The sequence below is a fragment of the Ciona intestinalis genome, chromosome 5, assembly GCF_000224145.3.
Source record: "Ciona intestinalis chromosome 5, KH, whole genome shotgun sequence".
NCBI lineage: Eukaryota > Metazoa > Chordata > Ascidiacea > Phlebobranchia > Cionidae > Ciona > Ciona intestinalis.
In genome coordinates this window covers 4,022,533-4,033,770 of record NC_020170.2, presented here as the reverse complement: position 1 = coordinate 4,033,770, position 11,238 = coordinate 4,022,533, and the positions used below count along the sequence as shown (strand labels likewise).

The 11,238-nt window shown below is 34.8% G+C and overlaps 1 protein-coding gene across 1 annotated transcript in view; it reads right to left on the bottom strand.

The window, feature by feature from the left end:
• Positions 1 to 189: 189 nt before the first annotated feature.
• Positions 190 to 11,238, bottom strand: part of LOC100182575 (CCR4-NOT transcription complex subunit 1) — a 25,201-nt gene continuing 14,152 nt past the window's right edge. Inside the window, exons 28-52 of the mRNA XM_026834659.1 lie at positions 10,967 to 11,199; positions 10,597 to 10,685; positions 10,233 to 10,443; positions 9,652 to 9,846; positions 9,293 to 9,397; positions 8,843 to 8,992; positions 8,363 to 8,467; positions 7,803 to 7,922; positions 7,493 to 7,564; positions 6,924 to 7,091; positions 6,403 to 6,609; positions 5,940 to 6,109; positions 5,736 to 5,835; positions 5,231 to 5,362; positions 4,867 to 4,965; positions 4,353 to 4,505; positions 3,993 to 4,156; positions 3,565 to 3,682; positions 3,194 to 3,295; positions 2,649 to 2,822; positions 2,063 to 2,212; positions 1,639 to 1,819; positions 1,234 to 1,366; positions 720 to 854; positions 190 to 359 (exon numbers count right to left, since the gene is read on the bottom strand). Coding sequence (XP_026690460.1) covers positions 248 to 359; positions 720 to 854; positions 1,234 to 1,366; positions 1,639 to 1,819; positions 2,063 to 2,212; positions 2,649 to 2,822; positions 3,194 to 3,295; positions 3,565 to 3,682; positions 3,993 to 4,156; positions 4,353 to 4,505; positions 4,867 to 4,965; positions 5,231 to 5,362; positions 5,736 to 5,835; positions 5,940 to 6,109; positions 6,403 to 6,609; positions 6,924 to 7,091; positions 7,493 to 7,564; positions 7,803 to 7,922; positions 8,363 to 8,467; positions 8,843 to 8,992; positions 9,293 to 9,397; positions 9,652 to 9,846; positions 10,233 to 10,443; positions 10,597 to 10,685; positions 10,967 to 11,199 — 3,578 coding nt within the window. The 3' untranslated portion in view covers positions 190 to 247. The remainder of the gene's footprint in view (positions 360 to 719; positions 855 to 1,233; positions 1,367 to 1,638; positions 1,820 to 2,062; positions 2,213 to 2,648; positions 2,823 to 3,193; positions 3,296 to 3,564; positions 3,683 to 3,992; positions 4,157 to 4,352; positions 4,506 to 4,866; positions 4,966 to 5,230; positions 5,363 to 5,735; positions 5,836 to 5,939; positions 6,110 to 6,402; positions 6,610 to 6,923; positions 7,092 to 7,492; positions 7,565 to 7,802; positions 7,923 to 8,362; positions 8,468 to 8,842; positions 8,993 to 9,292; positions 9,398 to 9,651; positions 9,847 to 10,232; positions 10,444 to 10,596; positions 10,686 to 10,966; positions 11,200 to 11,238) is intronic.

Sequence of the window (11,238 nt, the reverse complement as noted above, 5' to 3'; positions counted from 1 at the left end):
CAATTCCATGATTATCACACATTATTAACAAATCTACTATAACCGAGAGTCTGTATATAAACGTTTTTCAGCTTCAGTAATTAGTTTTTGCCTCGTTACCAGTCTATGGACATTATATACTAACATTGCTCTCAAAAGAATTTAAACACCTATTGATGAACAATTATATAATAAAGAAAAACATCACAATTGCATCTCCAAATTTATTTACACAATTAAAAAGCAGCACAACAAAACAGTCCGTAAATCAAGCTTGCACAGCAGTGGCAGGTGTACTAATCACTGTAGTAGCAGTGTCTGTCACTCCCTGCTGAGTGAACTGTTTTCCCATACAACTACGGGCTACTGACTCAAACAGTCTGTAAAAATAATTTGGAATTTGTGAATTTAGGGTAAAACAAAAAGTACTTCTCACGGTCTAAATTTGGCAGACAACTAACGTTCTGCTCTTTTACCAATTTTTTTAAATTTTGCTTTAACCTATTGGTCATTATCAATATTTTAGCTTAAGTTAAAGTTATACACATAAATTGATTACTAATAAGTTAGCAGAGTGTATAAGAGTATACAATGCTATAACAATGAATGTTGCTAAAATAGAGACATTAAAGCACTAAAACCTAGTAAAAATATGAACTTCAATAGGAAAGTTTAATAAGCGAACAACTGTTTATAAAATAAAGTATTAATAAAATAAAATACATATATATAATACTCACTTAGATATCTCTGGTGCACAATGCACAAACTCATGATTCCAAAACTTAAAGTTTGGATTCTTAATGAGCTCGATAAAAGTGATGAGCAATCCCCATGGGTGGGGACGATTTACAATCAACCTCTCAAGCAAAACTCTGTTAAAAAGTTAAAAGGTTTGGCAACACTCTGTATGTTTATTGTTTAGATTTGGTAACACTGTAAGTTGCTGAAAGTACAGCAGCATCATTTATTACAAGTTTTTCTTTATGCCAAAGGTATAATCTAAAGGAAAACCATACTTTAATGTATGATAACATATGATATATTTTTAAGTCTATAAGAAAAAGTTGACTGTCATTGAAAATAGATATCAGGACCTGGTCATTTCAAAACGTTCTATTCTATGTGGGTACAGCAAAGTCCTTTGGTGTGACTTAGAATTTAGACTGGAGTTGGCCCATTATTTAAATTTTAATAACTTGTTTTTATTAGGAAATTAATTTAATGTTTCCTTTTATATAAAGATTAACTCACCTTGTGATCTGTTCTTGAATTGACTCTTGATTTGTCTCAGCAAACAGATATAGCAAGGTGCAACTAAAGTAGTGAGTGTGGCTGTTTGGATAACGCAGCTGGTTTGCGATAGCATTCAAAAACAAGTAGCGACCTGAAAACAAAGTTAAAATAGGACTGAATCAATTTTGCATGGAAAAATAGACATAATAGTTCAACCATTCCAACGGCAACTGCTCCAACCCAGCGGTCACTAAAGAGTTGTCTAAATTATCACTCATACATATCCATCATCCACAAAGTTACATTCGTGGTAACTCGTAAGCTGGCACAAGGTGTATAAAACTGAACACCTGTGTAATAATGACATCGTTTTCCACCTACGTGAGGATAAAGCAAGTTACATTCCTATTCATGACATCATACCTTCAGTATCCAAGTCCACAGCCAGGTTTTGGAAGATATCCATGTGCGAGGAGTGTGTGATTGTTGCCATGGATGGAGAACCTCCCTTGTTATGAATGTAAGCAATGGCTTGAGTACCAACGTGGAGAACGAGTGAATTAATAAGAGGTACGTTGTACTTGATGCCACGCTCATTGCTTATCTGAAGTAATTTAATAACAAATAAGGTGATCAATGAAATGTTATACAGCGTCGCTTATGAGTTGTCAGCCATACATTAAAAACACATAAAAAAATACATTAAAAATACAGAAAAAATTTCAAAAAAAAAACACATACACGGTAACTCGTAAGCAGGCACGAGGTGTTTGAAACAGAGCTGTATTATATCGACTGTCGTTGCACCGTTAGGTGACGATAAATAAGATATCTTCATTCATGTTACCTGTAGATTGGTACGCAGGTCAGATAAGAAGGTAACGGGAGCTCTTGTCTTCAAATAACTATCAAGATCCTTCTGGAATTGAGCTGGCATGACAGCAATGAAGTTTGTTAGTATGCGAGGTGCTACGTTGATCTCCTGCAGCATGTCAACCTGTGGGAGCATATACATGATGTGTGAATATAAATAAATAGGTTTATATGATGAAGGATAGGAAATTTAATCTTTAACAAAATTAATGTAAGTTTAAACACATTTTTTTTATAGTTTAAACGTTCCGGATTTAGATAAAAAAAAAACGCTTTGGATTTAGGCATGTAGTTAAAATGTTTCTTTATAATTTGAGATTCAATCATGTTTTGCAGTTTTTTGTTAAAATTTATTTATATTTTTTGCAGGGGTTGCACCACTCCTGAAAATTTACTTTTAAAATATAGGTCTTAAAAATTAGATAGATTGGGTCGGGACATCACTTTTACTGTATATGTAATAAACATTGCGCTTAAATAAGATCATTAATCTTTAATTCAATTTATTATAAATAAATAAAATATATAAATAAAAACAAAATATATAAACAAAACTTTACCTTAAGGTTTGGTGTAAATGGATCGGGTAACCTCATATTACGAGGGAAAGCACTCAGGATCAAGTTTCGCAACTGAATGCAGTTTGCAGGTATGACATCACAGAAGCCATAGTGATAATCACATAGGAACTCGGGGAAATCATGGAGAAGTACGAGAAGTAACCGCAGGGTGCCCTGTTGTTTTAAATTTTTTAAAATTACATTTTTACAGATGTAAGCATAAAGCCACATTAGATTAATAATAAACCTTTTACAGTTACAACTACAATTCCAGTTGTTTTAAATGTTTTGAAATTATGTTTTTACAGCTAAAAGTACAGAGCCAGTTGATTTAAATAATAAGTTTTAAAAAAACTTTTACAGCTATAAGTAGAAAGCTTGTCAATTTAAATATTAAGCTAAAAATTACCTTTTTACAGCTATAGGTATAGAGCCAGTTGTTTTGAATAAAGTTTATTTCAAAATTAACTTTTACAGCTATGGGTATAAAATCAGTAACCATAGAATACATTCTGCTATTATACGTGATGTTACATGCAACTTACCCTGTATAATATCTGGATTGACTTGGTGAGTTCCACGTTTCGTAAAAACGGAGCCAAGAACTTGAACAGATCAATCAGAAGTTGAGCATACATTGGCCACCCCTGTGGTAGAAGATGGTTAAGATTAATATATGTATTGGTGCATTGGATATATATAGATATGGGTTAAATAAATTACGAAAAAATAATACCATAAAGCACTGTATAAATTTTCGGAAGAAAAATGAAAAAAATTAAAATGTTTTTAGTAAATTCCTAATAATGTTACATACGTGGTAACTCGTAAGTGGGCACAAGGTGTATGAAATAAAACACCAGTGTTATAGTGACTGTCGTAAAAAAGTTACATTTATTCATTTCCTGTATTTTACCTTTTGCTGAGGTGTATGAAGCAACATTCGTGATATGAAAGACCTGTATGATATAACTTCAAGCCACGCAAATGCAAACCCTGGAGCTTTACTTGGACGCAGAATATGGTATGTGTTCCTGTGAAGATCAATATATGGTTAATGTGGTGGTTTGAATCTAATGCATGGAAAAATAAACGAACACTTCTATTCTAGTATTTTTCGTTTTTTAAATAACAGGACCTTTGCTAACGTTTTTTAAGAGATAAGTAACAATAAATCATGTTGGGGTAATGGGCAAAATCTGGCCTAAATCCCTGAGTGTTGGAGTGATGGGTCAAATCTGGCCTGAATTCCAAGGCCCTGTGAAAAACCTTACCCAAATACAATATAACGACTAAAACAAACCATTCATTACTTTAATACTACAGTTGGTATTGGCAACTCACGTAAATGCAGTCAGTGTTTGGAAGTTGATCGACTCCAGTACATGTTCTGGTGCATTAAGCTCATAGAACAACATAATGAATATTCTATGGTAGGGCATTTGATGGTATTCTGTTTGCCTTGTATCATGGTCTTGAAGTAGTACACCAACCACTATACCAAGAACCTGGGGGTTGTGGGGTAAGAAGGAAAATTGTGATGTCATAATAGAAAAAAAACAACATGCAATATTTACATTTATTCTATGTAAAAATCTAAAAATAAACAGTATTTTTTTCCTTTTAAAAAAAATTAGCTAAAAATATAATAGCTATAATTGTAATAATTTGTAAAATTTGTTACAATTACCACCAAAAACATACCTTGTTTAGCAGGTTTATCTTGGTAACCGAGTTTACAGCATCCCCTGAATGCTTCACTAGCAATGTAATCAACCTTACAAACGCATCAAGTGTGTGGAAGCATTTAGCTCGGACCAGGGTTGGGTTCAATAGGGATGGACTCACATTGGATTCCTGTGGTTTAATGGGTTTATTTAATAGGGGATTTTTCTATTATACATTGGTGAGGTCCAGGGGATCTAGGACTTGAACCATACTTGGCCTATTACCCCAACACCCAAAAATTTAAGTAAGAGCTTGTCCATTTCCCCAACACCAAGGGATTCAACCAGAGTTGGCTCATTACCGCAACACCCAAAAAACTAAGCCAGAGTTTTTCCAATACTTAAACAATCGGCTATGTAAATACAACAGAAATATTGAAACTGATCAAAAATCTGTGTTTTCACTAAAAATTCAGGTTAATCAGGTAATCCAGGCAACTAGCTACTCTAGGCAATCAACTATGTATCATAACAAGGATTCCAAGTCTTACCTGTAGCAGCCTGTAAGTAAGATCCACACACATCTCAGTGCAAAGTCTGAAGAATCGAGTGATCAGATCATCTGTGCGTAATATGCCTTGGTGGTGCATCTAAATATAAGGGGTTTATAATATGGAAAATTGTGTGCAATATGTAGATTATTAAGTCACATACATAAAAACCAAACACACATAAAGGTGTAGAAATTATACATACCTACTGTATAAAAAGGTAATTTAGATTTCCCATAAAATATAATGTTTTTTAAAATAAAAAAAGGTTTCACTAGCAACTCTAAAAACAAACATACACACACAGCTAGTTACACATATTACACTGACATACACACAAACACATGCACATTAAGACACACACCTGTTGTACAAATGCAGAGAAACCACGAGTAGAATCGCGTCCAGATGTTGGACTATGATAGATATTGACCCATTCCCTCAATAAATATTCCGTCTTCTCATGTAGACCCGGTGGATCATCATATTCCCTTGCCTGGGGTGGTTGGTTATATAGTAAATCAAGTATTTTAACTTAAAACACATTTCACTGGTGCATCGTTAGTGCATTATTTCAAGTATGAACTGTAACGATACAGCCTATATGATAACATAATAATGAGAAATGTTTTACTAAGTAAAAAAAAATATATATTCTTGTAATGGAATAACCTCCCTAAATACTTGGTTATTCTGCATGTAAATTATAAAATACTTTGTAGCGACCACGCTTCTTCAATTAAATGTATAAGCGTAAACGTGTTTTGTCGCTATATCCTGTCTTTTTGCTTTCAATAGTTTTTTATCTTCACTACCATAATCGCACAGACAATAAAATTAAAACCAATATATTATCGTTTAATACTAACCTGGGAAATGCCCGAATGCATCATGTGTGTTGGACCTCCTGGAACTTTATCAAGGATTGAATCATAGTTGGATCTCACCATTTCCATTAGTTGGGAGAGTCTGGGTGTGTTTAAAAGTGATTAGTATAATTCCATATGATATAAATATAAAGTATGCAATGTGTAACCTACCACTCTGGTGGTACAACAAACACTTTAACCTACCCCTCTGGAGCAGCCCCCCTTGAAATAGTGTTGATCTTATTCAGCACATCCACAGTGTTGTAAATATCCGATTCCACAACAAGTGAATTCTGTTTCTCGTCCACGAGGAACAACTTAACAAGTTGCATCGCGAACACAACAGCCATGTAGTTCAAGCCATTCTCCATGGACTGTAAGAATAGATTATTGTAACTGGATATGTTATAGTAATAAGCATAGAAACATATATTGCCTGGTGCTGTAGCAAAGACGCTAACATCGGGTTGTAGCACCCTGTGTGTCAGGGCAAATCTATGTTTTATAAACCAAAAACTTTTGAGCTTTTCCAAATCCTGGTTACATGTACGATGTACCAGTACAAAAGTACAGCACTCAATTGAAAATGTGCCAAATGTGGCTTAAATCCCAGGTTTTCGACAAGGGCCTAATACCATACAGAATAAAATGGTAATTTCCCACTAACCTGCGCAAGGTGTTGGTCATACTGCTGCATATTAACCAGGTGTGCTCGTATTAACAACTCCACAGCTTCCACATTATATTTATATTCATCTCTATGGTTAATGAGGCATTGAGTGACTTGTTTGTTTGTCCATTGTGGTCCGTAAGCTCTTTGGTCTTGAAGGGCTTTTAAAACAAGCACGTGGCATTCACGGTACCTTGCCAATGTCTGTGTGATAAAATATGTTATGATAAACGGCACCGGCAGGGAAAAATTAGGGGTGGGGGGTTAATTTACAACTGTTTTTCTATATATTTAAAACAGTCTCATTTTTTTTAAATTACAAAAAATCTGAATGAAAAAAATCATTTTTTCATAGTGCTGTAACAGCCATTTACATAGGAAATGAAGGTGAATCAAGCCTAAGTTCCAGGTTTTCTATACTGCTTTACTGTGTGTGCCAAAACCTCACCCATACAATATGTAAACCATTTTCACACGAATTCATGTAAGAATAGAAACATTAGCAACAAATCCCCCACCTCTTGATCAGTAGTTGTGTGTGTTGAAGCATCAAGTAAACCTTCAACTGCTTTCTGTAGCAAAGCAAGAGCTGTGACAATCTCCCTTGAATTCCTAGCTAACATGATGGCTTCATGCAGTGTTTGTAGTTGGGAGAACTGGACACTGGTGGGAGATACTCCGAACAACTGTGATGTAACAATTGTTATTGTTTTGCATGCATATAAATATGAAATATAAAATAACTTGCGCTGGTAGTAAAAATATTTTTGCCCACTGTGTATAGTCATATATTGCCCATAGGCGTCAAACCTGGCCTGGCAGGGAAGGCCTGCCCGAAAATTTTTGCATCGCATTAATCAGTAAAATAATCCATAGTTCATCCCAACAAACACCTAAACCCAACCAGATCGGTTGTTCGGGTAATGGGCTAAACCTGGCTTTAATCCTATAGCCTGAATTATCCCTAAAATATAACCTCACCCATATAGAACAGAAAAACCATATTAAATTTTTGTTACGTTATTAGCTTACCAGGATGGAGACTATTTGTATGAAGAATAAAATACAATATAGTGACTTTACCAACCTGTAAATGTTGTTCTAACTCTGCAATGCAACGATCATATACTTGTGTGATGTCATCAACTGCCCCCCAAGCCTGTGGGGGAAATAAGGGAAATAAATATCAACTTATATCATTAATGTCAATTTTAGAAATGAAATTGATATCACTAAGCTTTCTAACTAAAGTTTAAAGCTAAATCTGTTACAAAGTTTCCAAAGAGTAAATATTTTCTCTGTTGCATTTGTTTAAAGTAAATTCTTAAGCATGGAAAGTGAAAGTGTATACCTTTAGGTTTTCAGAATTAAGTTTACAGTACTATAGACAAACTTACCTGCATGGGTTTAGCAAGGAAGCCCGATGGTTGGGATGAATCATTGCTTGGTAGGAAGCCAGGCACACACCTTGCAAACTCCTCATAGACAGCTGTTTGTTGTGGAGTTACTCCTCCAACCTATACAAGATATGCATGGTTTTTGGGGCCAGAAAAAGAATGGGGTTTTAAAAATACATTTAAAAAAGAAAATTATAGGGTCAGTGAGGCTCTGAGAAAAAAACATGAATAAAAGGTTAAAAAAATATTTTTTTTGTGTATATAATACATATAAAATTCTTGTTTTACAAACCCTCCTCTGGCTGGTTGCAGCCAGGTTCATGTATTATAGGCAGAAAGTGAAAAAGTTTTAGGCTTTATGTTGTAAAATTGTTGGCGTACACTTTGTACCAGACATTTAACTGCAAAGTGCAAACCCTGACAATGTCTCTCCAAATGGCAGAAACAGTTTACAGAACAAAGAAAGATCTTTTTCACACTTATATTAAAGGTATATTTGAGATATAGAAAGGCAGAATATGCATATTTAGGGGATAGGGTTGCGTTAGGTTTTAAATTACCTTCAATCTTATTTGTTCTGGCATCCTCTCAGCTTGATAAGTAAGCACACCAGGATCACAATACCTTCTTCCTTCCTGCCTTGCGTGTTTTCTCAATTCAAACTCCTGTGTTCAACAATATGGATATGTATTTACAAATTTTATTTAACGGAAGTTATTATATGTAAAAAGCTGATTTAGTGGTGCATGATGTTTTAACATAATTACAACTATTTAAAGTTTGTTGATAATTAACATTCAAGCTGAATTAGAATTATGTGATAATGAACAATTAAATTAAACAATACTATTCTACTGCAGCTAAAAGTGCAAAGGTATAATTTAAAATTGTATAAAATTTCACCAATATTCATGTTTACTTGTAAAGATTAATACACCGCCAAAATGTCTTGGTCTTTTAAATTGAAGTGACATACAGAAATTTATTACACCTATGCGTCTGTGTATTATTATATAAAGTAGTTAGAATCCAAAGCTTACCGTTGCCATTCGTTTATCCATATCCATGATTGCTTTTTCCACTGCTGTCTTCTGTATGAAGCAGCAAGCCAACTCTACATTATCTGCAGCGATCATGTTCGCTGTTTGTTCAATCATCTCTTTCTGTTGTGGTGGAACTGACTGCGGATGCTGGCCAATATAAGGTAAATTAGTTCCGTGGTTACTGTATATGATACAACATGGGTGTATTCTTATGGACCAACACAAACATGGCGTATTCATAAACCTCATGCTCAATGCAAAGTTATAACATGGGTGTTGTCTTATACATCAGACATAAACTGTACATTAATACACCAAATGTTGAGTTAACACCATTGTCAAGTTATAACACGTGTGTCTTCTTATAAACCAAACACACATGATGAACTCGTGTTTTAACATCTCCCTCCTATAAAACAGACACACTACCACATCAAATTATCTCACCCTGGTCAGAGCTTGTCCAAAGTTCTGCTTTAGATGATTAGCAATACTTTGCAACAATTGTTCGCGACATGTGATTAGTGCCATACCTGCTGTTAAGTTGCGAACCTGTTGAAAGGAGAACATATCATTGTGAATGTTGAAGTAAATTAAACACAAGGTAACAGATTTACTTTTTCAAACATTGTTGTTTTCGGTGTCTATAAAAATAAGCATAGCTAAAGTATATATACACATTAATCAATGAGAAATGAGCTCTAGATGACCATATCCTATACCAAGCTAAGCAGAGACATAGACCACACCTATATACAATAGACAGACCCTAAAATCCATAACAAAAGTATTCAAACAAAACCTACCATATGATGAGCTGCTGTCCTCATTCGAAACTCTTCAGGATCGAGAGCAAAATCTTTCCTCACAATTTGTTCACACGTAGTAAGAGCAATTTTGATAGCTCTCTCCACAATAGGCTGCAGTAGATCCTGCACGCCTCGTTCTACAGCGGGTCGGACGCAAGCTTTCAACTGTGGTTGGGCTTGTAGGAGTGGAAGCTGAGAGGTTGGTGTTCAATTTATTACATGCTGTTTGATAGTTAGTATGTGCTACTTCTGTATGTTATACAATCACACACAAAGTTGTAACTCATAAAGGGGGCATGTTGCTGCCCCGCTGTAAGAGGATATATAATTATCTATCATTCATTAAAGACATTGCATTAATGCTGTGGAAAACATTTGTTTTGTACATACCAAAACAGTTTGAGTGTAAGGGTGATGGACCTAATCTGGCGTAAATCCAAGAACCACACTTGTATAGATAGATCATGTATGTATAAGACTTTCTTATCCTAAGGGCGTCTTAAACTTTGTTTTAATAGAGTAAGATAAAAAAATACAAAAAAAATGGTGATTTATAGTCTTAAATTCACACCACATACCTCCATCTTAATAGTAAGGTGGGATTGTAGGGTTGCGATCGAGTAAACATTGATATCATGGAATGAGAAACGCGGTGTCATCGCTGGTAGGGGTTGGTGGGTGGGTAGTTGGGGGGGTTGCGATAATGACGGAGGTGGGGCTATAGATGGGGGTGGGAACCCACTAGATATGGAGGGTGCTCCGAGACCCATCACTGCACTGCTGGTGGACCTGGGTAAAAGTGGGAAAATGGGGGATAAGTATTATTTGTATTATATAACAACACTGATTGCTGTTTTAAATTACAATGCTAATTTTTTTGTATCATATAAGAATGCCAAACGTAATAGGCGTAATGGTCCAATTTGTTTTTTTTCTACATACCTTGGTAGTACTTTAAATTCTGACTGAGGTTGTTCTGAAGGTGTGGAAGGCTTACTTGATGTACCGGGCTCTTTCTTAGATGTGGAAAGCTGGATGGGTAATAAAGGTTGGAGTATAAGTTTAAAATAATAGTAAAAACTTTATGTTTCACTTTGATTATAGTAGCGAAGATTAAAAAATATTTAAAACCAAAAGTAAACATGTAGCAACAAAACAACAGTTGTTAAAACACACTTACAGTTAAAAACGCCTATTTATATCCTAATATATCACTTATAATACACTAATAGGATGCTAAAACCAGAAATGCACTGCCAAACTTATAATGCCTGCACCTTGTGCAAATAACACATACATTAAGTATTACTACCTGACAATCAATGGTAAATTTGATCTCAGGATCCCTGAGATAGTTGACAGCTTTAATATCATTGATGTCTATGTTGAGGTTCTTGCAAAGAACTTCAACTTCAAATTTCAGGTTCAACTGTAATGACATTGGGTATATAAATACTTGCATGTTATATAAGGCTGTATGCTTAGGTCTATATAGAAAATGATGTGTAAGTAAGTATGGAGGTATACAGGGCAAAATTATAGACTTTATTTAGGTTTACCTACACCTTATGTTCAATGTCGAGT